At 42.8% G+C, this 22,236-nt stretch overlaps 1 protein-coding gene across 1 annotated transcript; it reads left to right on the top strand.

Annotated features, from left to right (window-relative positions):
* LOC116704628 (collagen alpha-1(XIV) chain) lies at nt 1-22,023 on the top strand. The gene is made up of 11 exons (XM_032540251.1): nt 1-68; nt 382-435; nt 1,689-1,742; nt 6,810-6,863; nt 8,891-8,962; nt 10,151-10,186; nt 13,642-13,708; nt 14,618-14,806; nt 15,248-15,325; nt 15,425-15,580; nt 21,284-22,023. The coding sequence occupies exons 4-11, from the start codon at nt 6,861-6,863 to the stop codon at nt 21,388-21,390; spliced, it is 708 nt and encodes a 235-aa protein (XP_032396142.1). The 5' UTR covers nt 1-68; nt 382-435; nt 1,689-1,742; nt 6,810-6,860; the 3' UTR covers nt 21,391-22,023.
* The last annotated feature ends 213 nt before the right edge of the window (nt 22,024-22,236 follow it).

Below are 22,236 nucleotides of genomic sequence, written 5' to 3' on the forward strand. Positions count from 1 at the left end.
GGTGTACCTGGGCCTCAGGGACCCCAAGGACCACAAGGACCCAGCGGCGCTCCATCATAGGACCCCCAGTAAGACCCAACCCCCCCCCCCCCCCCCCCCCCCCCCCCCCCCCCCCATAGAGTTCAGGTCCACATCACTGGCAGTAAAACTCTGACACCACCTCCACTCCATAGACACTTTCACTTTCTCTCCATTTATTTAACGGTTTTTATTTTGAATGTTAATTTTCATGGTGACATTTTCCAATAGTAATTCATAGTGTACGTTTACAAAAAAACACCGTCATTTTTACACCAATGCAACTATGATATTAAGGCTATTTCATGTTATGTTAACTATGTCCATACAGTCAGAAAGGTAAAGGATAGTTTTGATGTGCAGGGTTCTCCGGGAGAGAGAGGACAGAAAGGTGAAGGTGGACAACAAGGACTACAGGTGAGAGCGTCTACCGTCTCCTGACAAACTTATAATATTTATATTTTTATATTTTTTGTCCGAGATAAAAACGAATTGTTGAGGATTGTCAGTGGTCAGCGGTCTGTTGCATGAAGAGAGCCTCCCAGGAGTCATGTTCCTCTGTTACTGGGACTAATATAATAATAATAATAGTAATAATAATTATAGTAATAATAATAATAAAAATAATAAAAATACCTTTTGGAAGCAAGCAGTTGTCAGATTTTGAATAATGGTGCCATTTGCAAAAGGTTTGTGCTAATCAAATTTTTTTGCTTTCCTCATGTTGTCCTCATGTTGTCCTCATGTTGTCCTCATGTTGTCTTCATGTTGTCTTCATGTTGTCCTCATGTTGTCCTCATGTTGTCCTCATGTTGTCTTCATGTTGTCTTCATGTTGTCCTCATGTTGTCCTCATGTTGTCTTCATGTTGCCCTCATGTTGTCCTCATGTTGTCTTCATGTTGCCTTCATGTTGTCCTCATGTTGTCCTCATGTTGTCCTCATGTTGTCTTCATGTTGTCCTCATGTTGTCTTCATGTTGTCTTCATGTTGTCCTCATGTTGTCCTCATGTTGTCTTCATGTTGCCCTCATGTTGTCCTCATGTTGTCCTTATGTTGTCTCATGTTGTCCTCATGTTGTCTTCATGTTGGCCTCATGTTGTCCTCATTGTCCTCATGTTGTCCTCATGTTGTCCTTATTTGTCTTCATGTTCCTCATGTTGTCCTCATTGTTGTCCTCATTTGTCTTCATGTTGTCTTCATGTTGCCCTCATGTTGTCCTCATTTGTCTTCATGTTGTCCCTCATGTTGTCTCATGTTGCTTCATGTTGTCCTCATGTTGTCCTCATGTTGCCCTCATGTTGCCTTATGTTGTCTTCATGTGCCCCATGTTTCCTCATGTTGTCCCCATGTTGTCCCCATGTTGTCCTCATGTTGTCCTCATGTTGTCCTCATGTTGTCCTATATCATGTTCTTTTTAATTTCCCAAAATAACATGATTGATTCCAACGCTCTTTGCCAAGTACAAATCTCTACTTTCATTAAAAAAAATTCATTTCAAAATTTTAACGGTAGTACAACACAAGGGTTAAATCTTGATGTCTGTGTTAAAATGTGAGGATTTGGCCTCTTTGTGTGTGTGTATGTGTGTTTTGTGTGTGTGTGTGTGTGTGTGTGTGTGTGTGTGTGTGTGTGTGTGTGTTAACCTGAGCTGCTCTCCTCTCTGTTTCAGGGAATCGCCGGCCGAGCCGGAGCTCCCGGCAGAGACGGCCCCCCAGGACCCAGGGTGAGTCCCCCAAACACCAAAATACTACAAATACTACTACAAATACTCCGAGCCAATCAATTGGAAACATTACACTAGGCAGACTGCATTTTCTCAGTCCATGACCCTAGTGCGGGGGGGGGGGGGGGGCACCAAATGATGTAATGTAAATGTGAATTATTTTATTTTTTTAAATGTCTGAAAACACACGTCAATATGAATTCAACATTTTAATAGCAAATGTAAATTGGCCTTTTTATGAGCGGGGAAAAAAACATTTGATTTACACATTGAAGATAAGCTTTCTATGGTCGTGACACAAATATTACAAAATTGACAAAAATGTCCAAAAGTTACAAAAAAGTGAAAGTTGTAAAAAAATTATACAAATATTTAAAAAGTGTCAGAAATGTCCAAAAGTTACAAAAAATTGACAAATGTAAAAAAGTGACACAAATATTGAAAAATTTACAAAAATGTCCAAAAGTTACAAAAACGTGACAATTGCTAAACAATTACAAATTATTAAAAAAGTGTCAAAAATGACCAAAAGTAACAAAAAAGTGACATAAATATTCCAAAATGACAAAAAAATGACCAAAAGTAACAAAAAAGTGACAATTGCTAAAAAATTACAAATTATTAAAAAAGTGTCTAAAATGTCCAAAAGTTACTAAAAAGTGACAAATGTAAAAAAGTGACACAAATATTGAAAAATTGACAAAAATGTCCAAAAGTAACAAAAAAGTGACATTTGCAAAAAATTACAAATTTTACAAAAATGACAAAAATGACAAAAAGTTACAAAAAAGTGACAAATGTAAAAAAGTGACACAAATATTACAAAATGACAAAAATTTCGAAAAGTAACAAAAAAGTGACAATTGCAAAAAATTACAAATATTACAAAATTGACAAAATGTCCAAAGGTTACAAAAAAAGTGAAAGTTGTAAAAAAAGGACACAAATATTTAAAAAGTGTCAAAAATGTCCAAAAGTTACAAAAAAGTGAAAGTTGTAAAAAAATTATACAAATATTTAAAAAGTGTCAGAAATGTCCAAAAGTTACAAAAAATTGACAAATGTAAAAAAGTGACACAAATATTGAAAAATTTACAAAAATGTCCAAAAGTTACAAAAACGTGACAATTGCTAAACAATTACAAATTATTAAAAAAGTGTCAAAAATGACCAAAAGTAACAAAAAAGTGACATAAATATTCCAAAATGACAAAAAAATGACCAAAAGTAACAAAAAAGTGACAATTGCTAAAAAATTACAAATTATTAAAAAAGTGTCTAAAATGTCCAAAAGTTACTAAAAAGTGACAAATGTAAAAAATGCCCCAAATTTTAAAAATTGACAAAAAGTCCCAAAGTAACAAAAAAGTGAATTTGCAAAAAAATTCAAATTTTTACAAAATGACAAAATGACAAAAAGTTCCAAAAAGTGACAAATAAAAAGTGACACAAATATTCCAAATGACAAAAATTTCGAAAGTAACAAAAAAGGACAATTGCAAAAAATTACAAATATTACAAAATTGACAAAAGTCCAAGGTTACAAAAAGTGAAAGTTTTAAAAAAGGACACAAATATTAAAAAGTGTCAAAATGTCCAAAATTACAAAAAGTGAAGTTTTAAAAAACTTAACAAATTTAAAAAGTGTCAGAAAAGTCCAAAAGTTGACAAAAAAAGTGACAAATTAAAAAATGACAACAATTGAAAAAATTACAAAAAGTCCAAAAGTTAAAAAAAACTGACAATTGCTAACAAAACAAAATTTTTAAAAAGTGTCAAAATGACCAAAAGTAAAAAAAAGTTGACATAGTATTCCAAAATTAAAAAATGCCAAAAGTACAAAAAGTGACAATTGCTAAAATTACAATTTTAAAAGTGTTCAATTCCCAAGTTACTAAAAAGGACAATGTAAAAAAGTGACCCCCAAATTGAAAATTACAAAATGCCAAAGTAACCAAAAGTGCATTTGCAAAAAATTACAATTTTACAAAATGACAAATGACAAAGTTACAAAAAGTGACAATGTAAAAAGTGACACAAATATTAAAAATGACAAAATTCGAAAAAGGGGTAACAAAAAGTACATTGCAAAAATTACAATATTACAAATTGACAAAGTCCAAAGGTTCAAAAAAAGTGAAAGTTGTAAAAAAGGGACCAAATATTTAAAAAGTGCAAAATTTCCAAACAGTTTCCAAAAGTGGAAGTTTAAAAAATTTATACAAATATTAAAAGTTCGAATTCCAAAAGTTACAAAAAATTGACAAATGTAAAAAAGTGACCAAATATTGAAAATTTACAAAATGTCCAAATTTACAAAAAAGTCAATTGCAAACATTCAATATTTAAAAATGTAAAATGCAAATAAAAAAAAGTACATATATTCCAAAATGAACCAAAAAATGACCAACATAACAAAAAATTACAATTTCTAAAAATTTACAAATTTAAAAAGTGTCTAAATTCCAAAGTTACTAAAATGCAATTTAAAAAGTGACACAAATTTGAAAATTGACAAAATGTCCCAAGAACAAAAAGTGCATTGCAAAATTACAAATTTTACAAAATGACAAAATGCAAAAGTTACAAACGTGACAATTAAAAGTGACACAATATTAAATGACAAAAATTTCGAAAGTAACAAAAAGTCATTGCAAAACTTACCAATATTCAAATGACAAAATGCCAAGGACCAAAAAAGTGAAATTGTAAAAAGGCACAATTTAAAATTGTCAAAATGTCCAAAAGTTCAAAATGAAGTTGTAACAAATTATACAATATTTTAAAAGTTTGCAATTCCAATTCAAAAATTGCAAGTAAAAGTCACAAATATTGAAAATTACAAAAATGTCCAAAGTTCAAAAACGTGCAATTGCTAACCTTACAATTATAAATGTCAAATGACCAAAAACAAAAAGTGCTAATATTCCAAAGACAAAAAATGACCAAAATACAAAAAGTGACATTGCTAAAAATCAAATTATTAAAAAGGTCTAAATTCCAAAGTTCTAAAATGCAAAAGTAAAAATTACACATATTGAAAATTGCAAAAATGTCCAAAAGTAACAAAAGTACATTGCAAAATTCAAATTTTACAAAAATGACAAAATGACAAAAGTTACAAAAATGACAAATGAAAAAGGACCAAAAATTACAAAAGACAAAAAATTTTGAAATAACAAAAAAATGACATTTCAAATTACAAAAATTACAAATTGACAAATCCCAAATTACAAAAAAATGAAAGTTTAAAAAAGGACCAAAATTTAAAAAGTGTCAAAATGTCCAAAAGTTCTAAAAGTGTCAAACGAAAAAAAGTGCCAAATATTAAAAAATGCCAAAATTCAAAAAAAAAAGACAAATGTAACAAGTGACACAAATTTAAAAATTGACAAAAATTAAAAAAAAAACAAGCTTCTGGGAATTTGGGAAAAACCCCAAAAAATTCAAAGGCTCGAAAACCGACAAATGTTTAAAAAATGACAAAAATGGGGGAACCCCTGTCGAAAAAAAAACCAAACTCGTAAAATTTTTTATTGAATTTTCTCCTAAAAAACAGAAAATGCAGGGCCCACGCAGGCTAAGGTTTACTGTGCCTTCTCCACGTGTGTAACCCAAACATTTGGGGGTAGATCTATTTAATCTTCTTCCTCATCCCCTGGCCCTTGAAATTTCAACGGATTATCGTACTTTTGCAGGGGTCCCTCTCTCTTTCAGCCAGGGGGTCCTCGGCCTGAGAAACACTGAACATCCGAAATGTGAAGAACCCGACAGGAACCGGTGTAAAGCATCTCTTTGTCAAATGTTTACGAGAAAGAAAACTGGTCCAAGATCCATGTTTTCTACCTGAAATCAGCGTCCTTTCCTTATTTCCTGAGATAAACATGTATTCCTGACTCAGAACATTATTCTGGATATGACACTTATGTTGTTTCCATAGTGGATTTTTAACATGAATTATAACCTTATGACAAAAAACCCACTGCCCCTTTTAATAGTGTGCTAGCAGAGACTGATGCATTCCCTGAACATAGATGTTATCTCAGCTGTTGGAAACTGAGATAAAGACAATATCTGTTAAAAGATTATGAAGTAAAATCTTACCTCTCTCTCTCAATTTGACCCGAGGGACACGAGAGGGTCCTGGATTTGAAGACAACACCAGGGTTAATTTATCTGATTTTTCCCGCTTAGCTGCATCCCATCTTCCCCCCTACTTAACTGTACTTGTTATTAAACCATGTGAAAGAGGCGTCTGGATAGCTCACCTGGTAGAGCCAGCCTGGAACTTCAGCCTCTTTGGGCTTTAAATCCATACTGTTAAATCCAAGATTGGTCCACTTTATGTCCATAATTCATCGCGTTTTGGCTCATTTCTGCCGCTGGCTCGCTCCTCCGTCTCTCTATCTGTCTGTCCCGTCTATTGTTTCAGGAAGTACATGCCCATATATGGGAGATAAAGGCACCCCTCTTGTATGGAAGGCCAGAGGGGACAAAAATGCCTATATACTCTATGGAAGGCCAAATAATGCACTATTTAGACACATATTTGCTTGTATAACACTGCTGTGGGTGTAATATCAATAAATATGACATTATTATGTTATTATTGGCATAAGTAAATGTCATGAGAGCAAAAGCGTCTTGACTTTTTTGGAAAAAATGCATGTATTTTGTCAACTGTATAAGTTATGATGATTATTTCTTCACAGTGTGACTCCCAGGACATATGAGAAGTGTTTTAGAGGTTTTACTGATATGTCTGTGATATCAATACATATCTGGAAGATTCATTATTTATTTATTTTTTTATTCATCTTTAAGGCCCTACAACCATTTTTAACATGCAAGTGACCTCACTGCAACCCAAATATTCTAATAACCCAGTTTGTCCTGAAGAAAATGAGGTTCATATCTTGACTGTAGACAACAGGGTTGATGTTTTACAAGTTATTATAAAATAAATCCAGACGGAAATTAAACTGTAAAAATGGCCTCAGGGCCCGAGGGTTAAGAACGCATCATCTAAACGTTCCTGTATGTGTGTTTCCTTCTTGCCGTCCGCAGGGCCTGACGGGTAAAGACGGCCCGCCGGGCAGACCGGGACCCTCAGGGACCATGGTGAGGGACTCACTAACACACTGTAAAAAAATTAAAATTTCATCTGACAGTTTTCAGTGTCTTATCATCTATATCGTATTCAGTAACTTACTGGCAACAACCTGTGAATTCTTTTCACAGTAACGGTCCCGGACTTCCATTTACAGTATTATACGTATTTTACTGTAAAATACAAAACAATTAAACACAACATCAGATGAAAAAAAGTAAAAATACAGTAGTTTACTATTTACAGTTGTGTTGTGATTTTTTTTTCTTTTTTTTTACAGTAATGCTTAGACTACTGTGATTCTTTCTGTCTGTCTTTCTTTCCTTCTCTTTTTTGTCTTTCTTTCTACCTTTCTGTCTGTCTTTCTGTCCCTTTCTGTCTGTCTTTCTATCTCTTTCTGTCTTTCTTTCTGTCTCTGTCTATCTCTTTCTGTCGTTTTTTCTTTCTTTGTCGTTCTGTCTGTCTCTTTGTCTTTCTTTGTCTTTTTTGTCTTTCTTTGTCTTTTTTGTCTTTCTTTCTACCTTTCTGTCTGTCTTTCTGTCCCTTTCTGTCTGTCTTTCTATCTCTTTCTGTCTGTCTTTCTATCTCTTTCTGTCTTTCTTTCTGTCTGTCTTTCTATCTCTTTCTGTCTTTCTTTCTGTCTCTGTCTATCTCTTTCTGTCGCTTTTTCTTTCTTTGTCGTTCTGTCTGTCTCTTTGTCTTTCTTTGTCTTTTTTGTCTTTCTTTCTACCTTTCTGTCTGTCTTTCTGTCCCTTTCTGTCTGTCTTTCTATCTCTTTCTGTCTGTCTTTCTATCTCTTTCTGTCTTTCTTTCTGTCTGTCTTTCTATCTCTTTCTGTCTTTCTTTCTGTCTCTGTCTATCTCTTTCTGTCGTTTTTTCTTTCTTTGTCGTTCTGTCTGTCTCTTTGTCTTTCTTTGTCTTTTTTGTGTTTCTTTCTACCTTTCTGTCTGTCTTTCTGTCCCTTTCTGTCTGTCTTTCTATCTCTTTCTGTCTGTCTTTCTATCTCTTTCTGTCTTTCTTTCTGTCTGTCTTTCTATCTCTTTCTGTCTTTCTTTCTGTCTCTGTCTATCTCTTTCTGTCGTTTTTTCTTTCTTTGTCGTTCTGTCTGTCTCTTTGTCTTTCTTTGTCTTTTTTGTCTTTCTTTCTACCTTTCTGTCTGTCTTTCTGTCCCTTTCTGTCTGTCTTTCTATCTCTTTCTGTCTGTCTTTCTATCTCTTTCTGTCTTTCTTTCTGTCTGTCTTTCTATCTCTTTCTGTCTTTCTTTCTGTCTCTGTCTATCTCTTTCTGTCGTTTTTTCTTTCTTTGTCGTTCTGTCTGTCTCTTTGTCTTTCTTTGTCTTTTTTGTCTTTCTTTCTGCCGTTCTGTCTGTCTTTCTATCTCTTTCTGTCTGTCTTTCTGTCGTTTTTTCTTTCTTTGTCGTTCTGTCTGTCTCTGTTTGCCTTTCTTTGTCTTTTTTGTCTTTCTTTCTGCCATTCTGTCTGTCTTTCTATCTCTTTCTGTCTCTCTTTTTTCTTTGTTGTTCTTTCTGTCTCTTTCTGTCTCTCTGTCGTTCTTTCTTCCTTTGTCTTTCTTTCTGTCTCTTTCTGTCTCTTTTTGTCTCTGTCTTTCTGTCTTTCCTTCTATCTTTCTACCGGTCTGTCCTTCTGTAAAAATCCAGTAGTTTACTGTACTATTTACAGTACTATAGTGGCTATATTGTGATTTTTTTTTTTTTTTTACAATAATACTTGGACTACTGTGTTGTTGTTGTTTTTTTACAGTAATACTGAGACTACTGTAATGTTGTCATGGCGACAAGGTTGTACTGTAACTTTACAGCATTCTACTGTGAAATCTGAAGGACATAACTGGATATTTCAGACATTTTTTACAGTGTAGATTCATCTTTGCAGCCTGCAGAATAAAACAACTTTGTGTTTTTATTTAACTTCTGTGTAAACGGAGTGAAGTTCCTCGTATATCGTAAATATCAACAAACATGGCCGATAAAGTCGACTCCGATTCTGATTCATCCTCTTTTTTTAATCTTTCTCTTCAGGGGACGCCAGGAGCCCCCGGGGCCACGGGTCACACGGGGCCTTCAGGAAAACAGGGAGAACTGGGACCCCCGGTGAGTCTGAGGAGACCTGTAACAGTATGCCTTCCTATGTGTGGGGGGGCCGTCCCCCTTATGGGCCACAAGTATGGAGGTTTTTACTTTTTATTTTTTTAAATAAACAAAGCAGAGTGTAAGTTGTAATTTCCCCTCTGGGGATCAATACAGGAGACAGGAAGTAGTGTCAGTCCCGCAGGACTACCTGCTTCCTGTCCGGTCTGAAGGTACGCTAGTCTGCCTGCAGGACTACCTGCTTCCTGTCCGGTCTGAAGGTACACTAGTCTGCCTGCAGGATTGCCTGCATACCTGCTTCCTGTCCGGTCTGAAGGTACACTAGTCTGCCTGCAGGATTGCCTGCATACCTGCTTCCTGTCCGGTCTGAAGGTACACTAGTCTGCCTGCAGGATTACCTGCTTCCTGTCCGGTCTGAAGGTACGCTAGTCTGCCAGCAGGATTACCTGCTTCCTGTCCGGTCTGAAGGTACGCTAGTCTGCCGGCAGGATTACCTGCTTCCTGTCCGGTCTTAAGGTACGCTAGTCTGCCAGCAGGATTACCTGCTTCCTGTCCGGTCTGAAGGTACGCTAGTCTGCCAGCAGGATTACCTGCTTCCTGTCCGGTCTTAAGGTACGCTAGTCTGCCTGCAGGATTACCTGCTTCCTGTCCGGTCTTAAGGTACGCTAGTCTGCCAGACAGACACAGAGAGAGTCTGTCAGACACAGAAGACCGAGTCCAAAGAGGTTCGAGTCCGAGTTAAGACTGAGTCCAAAGAGGTTTGAGTCCGAGTCAAGACCGAGTCCAAAGAGGTTTGAGTCTGAGTCAAGACCGAGTCTAGGACAGAATAAAGGTCTTATGCATGACAGTATCAAGACAATCATTTTGGGTTTCACTTTCCCTCCAATATTATTATCAACATCATCAAGACACCTGGACTCGGTCCAGACCAGAAGCCAAGAAGCCACATCTGGCAAGACCAGTGACCGAGACAAGTCCGAGTCCAAATACTAGCGAGTCCGAGACAAGTCCAAGACCATAAAAAAACGATCTTGAGTCCAAGACTGGACTCGAGTCTTTTGTTTGTTGTTTTCAGACGTGAAGAGAGAGAGAGAGAGAGAATCCTTTGCTTTTTCAACCTTGTGTCTGAAGCGTTGAACCCGTCACACGTTGGTGTTTTCATCCTTTTTCATTGATGCGTCTCTGTTGCAGGGTCCTCCTGGAACCAAAGGGGACAAAGGGGAACGGGTAAGTGGTTTCTTGTTGTTCTTCCAACTAACGATTGTTTCCATTGTCAAATAATCTGTGGATTATTTTCTGAATTAACGGATTAGTTGTACGGACTCTAAGATGTCAGGAAATGGTGAAAATGCTGCTCCGTCACTCAGAACAGACGTCACATCTTTAACCCTCCTGTCGTCCCGGGTCAAATCTGACCCCTTTAAAAAATGTCTGTATCTGAAATATGAGTTTCTTTTTAACCAAATTACCATAAAAAATGGATTGGATTCCTTCCAACGCTCTTTACAAATACAACTGATCACTTTCACTCCTCTGATCTTAACTATTAGTCAAAATAATTCATAATTTCAGCTTTGTTAACTCAAATATTAGGTATAGTTCTATATTAATGAGGGTTATTGACCATGAATTCCAAAGACTAGTAAAACTAGTAAGGTGGTGGTAGTGGAAACTAAAAAAAAGTTTGAAAAAGGGACGAAAATGTCAAAGATTTAGCCCGTTTTTTGACCCGGGACGACAACACAAGGGTTAAAACACAGGATATGGACACCCAGAGACGTCACATGCACATGGACAGATTATCATGAAGAGAAGTTAGTATGGAGAAGGAGATACATGCGTAATCCGGGTCTTGGGGGCAGCAGTTCCAGCAGGGGACCCCAAACGTCCCTTTCCCGAGCCACATCAACCAGCTCCGACTGGGGGGTCCCGAGGAGTTCCCAGGCCAGGTTGGAGATATAATCTCTCCACCTAGTCCTGGGTCTTCCCCGAGGCCTCGTCCCAGCTGGACGACCCTCCACCTAGTCCTGGGTCTTCCCCGTGGCCTCCTTCCAGCTGGACGTCCCTCCACCTAGTCCTGGGTCTTCCCCGAGGCCTCCTTCCAGCTGGATGTCCCTCCACCTAGTCCTGGGTCTTCCCAGAGGTCTCCTCCCAGCTGGACGTCCCTCCACCTAGTCCTGGGTCTTCCCCGAGGCCTCCTCCCAGCTGGTCGTCCCTCCACCTAGTCCTGGGTCTTCCCCGAGGCCTCCTCCCAGCTGGACGTTCCTCCACCTAGTCTTGGGTCTTCCAGAGGTCTCCTCCCTGCTGGACGTCTCTCCACATAGTCCTGGGTCTTCCCCGAGGCCTCATCCCTGCTGGACGTCCCTCCACCTAGTCCTGGGTCTTCCCCGAGGCATCCTCCCAGCTGGACGTCCCTCCACCTAGTCCTGAGTCTTCCCCGAGGCCTCCTCCCAGCTGGACGTGCCTGGACCATCTCCCTAGGGACCCCCCCAGGAGGCATCCTTACCAGATGCCTGAACCACCTCAACTGGCTCCTTTCGACGTGAAGAAGCAGCGGCTCTACTCCGAGCTCCTCTCGGAGGACTGAGCTTCTCACCAGATCTCGAAGGGAGACCCCCGGTCTCCCTTTGAGATCTGGTGAGAAGCTCAGTATATGTGTAATGTTCTCCCTAATGCGTGTTCCAGTCCACACACAATACTAAGCGTTGTGTTTAACAAATGAAACACTTGTTTATCTAAGTCTGTTCCCCAGTCAAATTTGTTTTAATATATTTAATTTAACCTTTATTTAAAGGAGAATTCAGTCAATTTCAACACGTTGCTCTGTTGTTTGTAGATGTGGATGACTGCAAAAGAAGAGTAATAAGTTAGTGTTACGTAGTGTTCAAAACGTCAAAAAAAAAAGCATCAAAAGTGTTGAAAACAGGGACAAAAACAGGAGAATAAGTTAAAAACATTGATTAAAACGCGTCAACAAAAAGGTTGATTTTCAGTTTTGACGGGAAGACAACTAGAGGGTTAATTGACTTGAGAGTTCCTGTAGATGATTATCTGGTAACAGAGCTGCAGGCGGATGGCTCGTTGTTTTTATTCTTTTCTTAAAATGTAAAACCTCGGCAACAGTTCGCTCAGCTGGCGACGGGCCATGCGTCAAAAAAACAGCCAAATCTGCTGACATAAAGCTGTGGATCTCTTCCACGTTGTGACTCATTAGCACGTTCACACAGGCAGATTAAGGACTACTAAAAATATTCTGAATATGCAGAATCAATTGTTTTTCTCAGAAAAGGCATTATTCTTCACAGAAACGTTCCCGTGTGATCACAGCGTCAGCAGTTAGGACGAGATGGAGAAACACCTCAGGAACCTGACACATACTTAGTGTGTGTAGAGCAGCATATCTCCACCAGACTCCATGTAAATAATCACTACTTTTAGCATGTATAGAGCAGCATATCTCCACCAGACTCCATGTAAATAATCACTACTTTTAGCGTGTATAGAGCAGCATATCTCCACCAGACTCCATGTAAATAATCACTACTTTTAGCGTGTATAGAGCAGCATATCTCCACCAGACTCCACGTAAATAATCACTACTTTTAGCGTGTATAGAGCAGCATATCTCCACCAGACTCCATGTAAATAATCACTACTTTTAGCATGTATAGAGCAGCATATCTCCACCAGACTCCATGTAAATAATCACTACTTTTAGCATGTATAGAGCAGCATATCTCCACCAGACTCCACGTAAATAATCACTACTTTTAGCGTGTATAGAGCAGCATATCTCCACCAGACTCCACGTAAATAATCACTACTTTTAGCGTGTATAGAGCAGCATATCTCCACCAGACTCCATGTAAATAATCACTGCTTTTAGCGTGTATAGAGCAGCATACCTCCACCAGACTCCCATGTAATAATCACTACTTTAGCGTGTATAGAGCAGCATATCTCCACCAGACTCCATGTAATAATCACTACTTTTAGCATGTATAGAGCAGCATATCTCCACCAGACTCCACGTAAATAATCACTACTTTTAGCGTGTATAGAGCAGCATATCTCCACCAGACTCCACGTAAATAATCACTACTTTTAGCGTGTATAGAGCAGCATATCTCCACCAGACTCCACGTAAATAATCACTACTTTTAGCGTGTATAGAGCAGCATATCTCCACCAGACTCCACGTAAATAATCACTACTTTTAGCGTGTATAGAGCAGCATATCTCCACCAGACTCCATGTAAATAATCACTACTTTTAGCGTGTATAGAGCAGCATATCTCCACCAGACTCCATGTAAATAATCACTACTTTTAAATAAAAAAAATAAGGATTTAAGAATCACTCATACTATCTGTTTTGGGGAATTATCAAATACAGCGCCCATATTCTGCTCATGTTCAGGTCCATAACTGTATTTTAAGGTTATATCAGAATAGGTTGACATAGTTTAATTTTCAAAAAACACCAGATTTTTGTTGTATGGCACATTGATGTGGAGCCTGTTTTCAGCCTGTGCAGTTCTGTCATTAGATGAACCGTGATTCTACGTGTGTGTGTGTCTGTGTGTGTGGTGTGTGTGTGTGTGTGTGTGTGTGTGGTGTGTGTGTGTGTGTTGTGTGTGTGTGTGTGTGTGTGTGTGTGTGTGTGTGTGTGTGTGTCTCCAGGGTGATCTGCAGTCGACAGCGTCGGTCCAGGACATCGCCAGGCAGGTCTGTGAGCAGCTCATTCAGAGTAAGTAAAAAATGCATTGTCGGTAAGAAATACAGTACGTTTGTCACCAGTTCTTTTAGTGCTGTGTGTGTTTTGTGTGTGTGTGTGTGTGTGTGGCGCGTGTGTGTGTGTGTGTGTGTGTGTGTGTGTGTGTGTGTGTGTGTGTGTGTGTGTGTGTGTGTGTGTGGTGTGTGTGTGTCCCATTTTTCTCTAACATAGTGGTAATATATATTTCAGCCAGTTCCATTATATGACCTTCATGACACACACACGCAGAGACTGACACAAAGAAACACACAACCACACACGCACGCACACACACAGACACTCACACAGACACATGCATAGAGGCACACGCACAAACACGGACAGTCTGACACACAGACACATACAAGCATACAGAGACACACGCATACAGACACACACACTCAAACAGACACATACTGTACATGCATACAGACAGACACACACACAACCACACACGGACAGTCTGAAACACAGACACACACACACAGACCGACAGACACATACAAGCATACAGAGACACACGCATACAGACATACATACACACACACACACACACACACACACACACACACACACACACACACACACCACACACACACACACACAAGCTACATCACTGATGCTAGAAGGCCTGGCCATGCAACTGTAGCAAAACAAACCAAGCTGAGAAAATCTGGACTACTGCCATCAACGTTGAACAGATTGTTGTGTTTACGCACCGCACACTAACAGACACTACTATAATACTCGAGCCTGAATGTTTAATCCATTTTATTTTATTTTAAACCTTTATTTTAAGACACAAGGAGTCAATTAATGGAGTTTCAATAAGTCATCAATCACTAACCAACCAGTTCCAGTAGTCTCAGTCTTCTGGGGATTCATCCCTCGTTGTGTTTTCAGGCCACATGGAGCGCTACAACTCCATCCTGAACCAGGCGCCCAGTCCGCCAGTGTCCATCCGCACTGTGCCGGGACCCCCCGGAGAGCCTGGTAGACAGGGAACCCCGGGGCCCCAGGGAGAACAGGGACCCACAGGAAGACCAGGCTTCCCCGGACAGAACGGGCAGAACGGGCAACCGGGAGAACGAGGTACACACAGCTCCCTGATCAGCATCTGGATTCTGAGATACTTGATTTTTGTCCGTTTTTAACCCTGGAGGACAACACAAGGGTCAAACATGAAAGCGTGTTAACATGTTCTAGTACAGAGGTGTCCAAATTCTTTCATATGAAGGGCCAAAATGTATCTGGGTGGCCGGCCAGGGGCCAATAATAAATGTGAAAGAATACCGTAATTCTTGTAATACTACGTAGATAAAATATGAAAGTTTAACAGCGCTGTGCTTGTGTGTGTTTGTCTGTCTGTGTATGAATGTGTGTGTGTGTGTGTGTGTCTGTGTGTGTGGTGTTGTGTGTGTGTGTGTGGTGTTTTGTTGTGTCGGTGTGTGTGGTGGCTGTGTGTGTGTGTGTGTGTGTGTGTGTGTGTGTGTGTGTGTGTGTGTGTGTGTGTGTGTGTGTCTGTGTTTCCAGGTCAACCAGGAGAAAAGGGTGATAGAGGATCTCAAGGTGTTGGAGTCCAGGGCCCCAGAGGACCTCCAGGACCCCCCGGTACATAAAACCACACTGAGCCGTAAACCCTACACCAGAATCTTCTGATTTGAACCAGAATCTCCTGATGATTTCTAACAAATCCCCCCCCCCTCCCAGGAGCCCCAGGCCAGGGCAGACCTGGCAGCCAGGGTCCCTCAGGGCGGCCTGGAAATCCTGGGACCCCTGGTCGTCCCGGGGTCCCCGGACCCGTCGGCTCCACTGGGCCTCCGGGCTACTGCGACCAGAACTCCTGTATGGGCTACAATGTTGGAGGTAGGTATGGTCCAGTCGTCTAAGGGACTCATGTGAACCAAAGTCTTTGACGCTGGTCCAGTATTGAGCGAGAACAAATGTGCAGACTTAAGACTCAGATTATTATTCTAATTCTTTTTTTTTCACCATGAAAACGCCCCGAAATCACCATCACCAAACACACCAGACTCCATGTAAATAATCACTACTTTTAGTGTGTGTAGAGCAGCATATCTCCACCAGACTCCATGTAAATAATCACTACTTTTAGCGGGATACAGAGCAGCAATCTCCACCAGACTCCATGTAAATAATCACTACTTTTAGTGTGTGTAGAGCAGCATATCTCCACCAGACTCCATGTAAATAATCACTACTTTTAGCGTGTATAGAGCAGCATATCTCCACCAGACTCCATGTAATAATCACTACTTTTAGTGTGTGTAGAGCAGCATATCTCCACCAGACTCCATGTAAATAATCACTACTTTTAGCGGTATAAGAGCAGCATATCTCCACCAGACTCCATGTAAATAATCACTACTTTTAGTGTTGTAGAGCAGCATATCTCCACCAGACTCCATGTAAATAATCACTACTTTTAGCGTGTATAGAGCACATATCTCCACCAGACTCCATGTAATAATCACTACTTTTAGCGTGTATAGAGCAGCATATCTCCACCAGACTCCATGTAAATAATCACTACTTTTAGCTGTATAGAGCACATATCTCCACCAGACTCCATGTAAGAATCACTACTTTAGCGTGTATAGAGCAGCATATCTCCACCAGACTCCATGTAAATAATCACTATTTTAGTGTGTGTAGAGCAGCATATCTCCACCAGACTCCATGTAAATAATCACTACTTTTAGCGTGTATAGAGCAGCATATCTCCACATGTAAATTGGTGAATTAAGAGGTTATTTCAATAATGACACCATGTTGAATGTAAAAAAAATCTTTTTTAAGCTTGTTTGCTCGTGCAGGCGTTTTAAACTGTGACTGAGCATGAAAAGCTTCTCGCTGCTGAGAATGCATTTTGGATTGAAGGACGGTGTGTGTACCGTTTAATTCAGTCGGCTCCTTTTCATGTTGAAAAGCTGTCGCCAGGTTAAACAGGGGGCGCGTCTCTGGAGCCGCCGTGGGTCTGAGGGGGGAACATGAAACGCCTTGAAATCACACGGCTTTGTGTTCAGGTTGCATGTCTGCAATGCACGAGAAACTCAAATCCTTAGATGTACAGTTATGATTTCAATAGTTCTATAATTTGAGTTTATTTTTGTCTTCCTCCTACAAGTCACGTCACCCAAATCATATTATTTGAATAACTTTATTATGAGATAAAGATGTAAACATGTATCAAAACAGAACAGAAACCTGGAAGAGGAATTTCTTTCCGCTGGGTTTAAACTAAAAAACACTCGACATCTTGCTTTAAAGGTGCTGTAGGTTAGCCTGACGAGCCAGACCCACATCCAGATGTTGGGTCTGGGAGCTCCCCATTGGCTGGGCTCAATCCGAGGGGCCGGACCAGAATTTGGTTTTTCCAGCTCTCAAGCCAACGGAGAGTTGCTAGGCCACCCTGCCGCTAGGGTGCGTCTGGATTTCCAGGTAGCTGTAGGTGGGATTTGAAGATCCAGGACTTAGCCAAATAATTTGAACCACTACTTCTCTGTCCCTCCCCCCTTTTTGTCAAATCCCAAAACAATCTCCTTAGCCCTCCCCCCACAAGGGAGAATGAAATTCGCGTCCCCCCCCCAGCCCTGATTGGTGCATCTGAACAGGGCGCAATGGATTTTTGCAAATCACACTACAGGCTGTAGGGGGCGCCAGAGGAGCCAGATTAAGATTTTAAATGACCTGCTTCATGTAGTTCTACTCCAACATAGGGAGCGTTTCAGTAAATATGACAAAGTTAGTTTTATAAGTCTTACGTACTGCACCTTTAAGTGAGAAAATTTCCTTATGAATTGGGTGAACTGGACCTTTTTAAGGCTGAAACAATAACTACCTGGTGACCAACTCACCGGCCGACTCCTGCATGTTAACATTTTACTAAGTGTTATCGGGTGAATTCACCTCAAAGCCCCGGAGATGCTGCATGGAGGTTCCTCTTCCCCGTCCGTACACCCTCAAAATGCAACAATCACTTGTGGAAATTCACATGAACGTGTCAGCTGGCAGCTTTTCTATCTGCTACGTGTTGATTTGCTCTCCAGCGTCAGAAAGAGGGGAACTTTCTCACCCTCTCACGGGAGAAGACACACGGGAAATATATTTTCGCAGCTTCACAGTCGACCCCCCCCCCCCCCCCCCCGAGCTGTCGTCACATACTGAACACCAGGCCGAGAACAGGCCTTCAAAACCCTGGAAACACGTTGATGTAACTCATCCTGACGGTTAAAGGAAACCCGACATGAGTCATCTTTACATGTTAAATGCATGTTGTATCTGCATGTTGTAATCAGTCCTCTGTCTGTGTCTTTCTGTCCATCTCTCTGTCTGTCTGTCCTCGCCTCCTTTTCACAAGTCTTCCTCTTCAGAACAGTACCTCAGTGACAGCTGAGCCACTTTCACTAACTCTGCAACATAAATAGGGATCCGGAGCTTTACCTGCTGCAGAGGCTGAAACAACACTGCAGGGACCGGAAGGGGTGTCACTTCCCTTTGAGTCCTTCGTAACGTTGACATTCGATGTTAAAATACGGAGACCCTACAGGGACATGGGGGACTGATTGTTTTTCTTCTTCTTGTGCCCAAAAGTCTCTTGTCACAAGAAACCACTCTGAAGCGTGATGTGTGCTTCGGTCTGTCAGCCATGGCTTGGTGGCGTTGTGTTGTATGTTAAGACTAGAGAAGCGCGATATATAATATAAGAACGGTCCGTTTACATTTATAAGTCACGCTCAAGGCTAGCAAAGCACTGTGGCCAAAGTTAGTAGTGCACAATCACAGCATGAAATAGTTTTTAAGTCTGTTAATGACTCTGTCAGCTGAATAACTGGTATTCAGATCGGTGTCTCGATACTTTAAGATACTTTCACGTGCCAAGAAAGATTTCTCCTAGGCCTCCTGCACACCGCCTGCGTGTCCGTTGCGTGGCGTTTTCCTTTGTAAGACGTGGCGCTGCAGCTGCAGTATTGACGGCAAAATTGGGCCGAATATTTGTTCTGTTCACACGCCAACGCCACGATCTCAGGCCCCGCACACCGCCACGCGTCCGCTACGGGCGTCCTGACAGACGTCGCGACAGCTGCCATATTGACGCAACATGGGCCACGACACTCCACTGTCACGCATGCCACGACACGACATCGACACGCCACGACTCAACACGCCACGCCACGACACGCCACGACACGCCACGACACGCCACGACATCCAACACGCCACGACACGCCACGACATGACACGCCACGCCCTGACTCAACACGCCACGACACGCCACGACACGCCACGACACGCCACGACATGACACGCCACGCCCTGACTCGCCACGCCCTGACTCGCCACGCCCTGACTCGCCACGCCACGACTCGCCACGACACGACACGCCACGACTCGCCACGACACGCACACACGCCACGCACGCCACGACACGCCACGCCCTGCACTCACACGCCACGACATGCCACGCCACGCCGCCACTCACCAGACACGCCCACGACACGCCACGCCACGACTCGACAGAATATTTTGTTCTGTGTTGACAGGTGCTTTATCATTAATTAATTTTTAAATGACATTTACATCTGCATTGATGTCAATACCTAGAGACTATCAAGCATCAACATGTCATTTATTAAAGTGGATTTGTGTCAAAAGGACCCTTTTCGTCTTCTGTTTTGCCTGGAAACGCTTCCAACACGCTTGTGCGTCGCGTGAAAAGTAGCCGTCGGTTCTTTTTCTAACATGCACACGTTTTCCAGAGTGTTCCTTTGATGTAGTCCAGGTGACCATGTTGTGCTTTATGTTTCACGGTTACTCCCGTTTAGTCGGTGCTTGTGTCGGGGTAGCCACAGCGCGGCCCGGTGTGTGCATTATAGGGATATGATGTGATGGTTAGTCGCTCAGTCGGATTGTAGTTGTGAGCCTAAATGAGAGCAAGTGTATCTGCTGCTTCGCTCGTGATGTTTCTTTGTTAAACCAGCTGATTTGTGCTGTTTAATGTGGATGAGAGTTAAGAGTTCAAGGGGTCGCCACGCACCCGTTGTGCTCATTATTTACGTGCTAGTTTCAGGCCACGCAGGCAGTGTGTAGGAGCCCCGGAGCCCTCACGGAAGACACCCCCCATGTCCCCTTTCAGAGCCATAAAACATTTGAAGATGCACAGCTTCTTTGTTAGATGCATGTCTCTTTATTCTGTGTGATGCTAAACCTTAATGAACGAGCAGTGAAGAGAGGTTAGATGGAAGGGATCTGACAGAGCTGAGCCCCAGATGTTGCAGATGTTTCAATTTCAATTCAATTTTAGAGTTATCTGGAGACCCTTTACAGATAGACCAGGTCTAGACCACACTCCAGAATTTACAAGGACCCAAACAGGTCTAGTAGTTTCCTCCAGAGCAAGCAACAGGGCCACAGTGGCGAGGAAAAACTTCCTTTTAGACAGAAACCTGGGACAGACCCAGACCCAGGCCCAGACCCAGACCCAGACCCAGACCCAGGCCCAGGCCCAGACCCAGGCCTAGACCGAGACCCTGACCCAGACCCTTACCCAGACCCAGGCCCAGACCCAGACCCAGGCCCAGGCCCAGGCCCAGACCCAGGCCTAGACCGAGACCCTGACCCAGACCGGCTAGACAGACCAGCCCAGACCCAGGCCCAGACCCAGACCCAGGACCAGACACCCAGGCCAGCCACCCAGGTCCAGGCCAGCCCAGCCAGACCCAGCCCAGGCCCCCCAGACCCAGGCCCAGCCCAGGCCCAGACCCAGACCGCCCAGCAGCCCAGACCCAGGCCCACCAGACCCAGGCCCAGGCCCAGCGACCCAGGCCCAGACCCAGGCCCAGGCCCAGACCCAGGCCCAGACCCAGACCCAGGCTCTTGGTAGGCGGTGTCTGACTACCGGTTGGGGTTAAAATGAAGAGATGTTGCAGATGTTGTTAAACTCGCCCTGAAACATTCGTCCTCTTCTGACTTTGTCTTCTAGATTACGACCATCCTCTTCATTAAATCCCCAGCTTCCCTTTTGTTGACATAAACTCCCGTAACAGCCCAAAAAAACTCTTCTGAGGTCCTGAAAGCTCCTCTGCACAACAACTAATTAATATAGAATTTGCACGTTGTTTTAACAGACTTTTAATTTGAAAAAAAATACAACTTGAAAACTTTAATTGAGACGGTTTGAATGTGAATTAATAGACAACTAATCCAATAATTGCCTGGTGGAATTTAAGAGACATGTGCACAAAGGTTTTCACATTAAAACTCACTTTAACTTTTAATTTGCAGTTGTCAACCCCCCCCCCTCCCCCTTAACTCTGCTTTCAGTCCGTAACCTGGGTAACCGTTGTCAATCAAGTAATCTGTGTGTCTTGCTCCTTCCTTCTCGTCCCGCCCCCCCCTCTTCCCGTCCCACTAACCCAACCAAACCCCGACAAACCAATCCAAAACGCTGCTTCCTGTGGTGGCGGGGTGTGGTCGGCCATCTTTGTTTCCGGGCTTCTCGCTGTCTTTCTGCTGGCTGGCTCGCCGCGCGGTTGCCGGGCGACGCAGAGGTTGAAGATGTCACTGACCGCGGCGCTGTCCCCGCAGTCCAACTGCCGCCCAACGTCTTCCAGAGCTACGGCGAGGCCGAGGAGGACGACCCCTACCGCTACTAGAGCCCAGCTACCCGGCGCCGCGGCCCGTGGCGCCCGGCGACCCGGCGCTCGCCCCGGACGACGACGGCGGCGAGCCGGGTTACCGCGGCGCCCGGAGCCTCGACGACGGCGAGGACGAGGAGGACAGGGTGGCGCCGAAGAGGAGACGGAAGAGGGACGCTAAGGCACTGCCTGGACTAGTTAAATGAGAGGACGGGATCGTCGGAGGCCGCTCGCTGTTTGTGATTGGCCGGTTCGGAGCCGTCATGGACCAATCAACAAGTGCCTGATGTAGAGGGTTTCTTATGGACATAGTGGGGGGGGCAGTGGGGGCGGGGGGGGGGGTTCAGGTTGGGACTGTTTTAACTCGTCTATGCTATTGATTTAAGTTGTTTTTGTCTCAAAATGGATTCCGCTGAACTGGTTTTATATTTCTCGTCTCTAACGGTGTTTTTCCACCGCTGGTAACAGCTCGCCACGACACGACTCGCCACGACACGCCACGACTCAACACGCCACGACTCAACACGCCACGACACGACCCACGACACGCCACGCCACGCCACGACTCAACACCCCCGACACGCATGCCACGACACGACACGCCAGACACCACGACACGCCACACCCACGACACACCACCCCGACCCACGCCACGACACGCCACGCCACGCCACGACTTAACACGCCACGACACGCCACGACACGCCACGACATGACACACACTACTCGCCACGACACGACACACTCGCCACGACTCGCCACGCCAGACTCAACACGCCACGACTCAACACGCACAGACACGCACACACGCCCGACACGCCACGACACGCCACGACACGCCACACGCACTCAACACGCCACGCC

The sequence above is a fragment of the Etheostoma spectabile genome, chromosome 16, assembly GCF_008692095.1.
Source record: "Etheostoma spectabile isolate EspeVRDwgs_2016 chromosome 16, UIUC_Espe_1.0, whole genome shotgun sequence".
Taxonomy (NCBI): domain Eukaryota; kingdom Metazoa; phylum Chordata; class Actinopteri; order Perciformes; family Percidae; genus Etheostoma; species Etheostoma spectabile.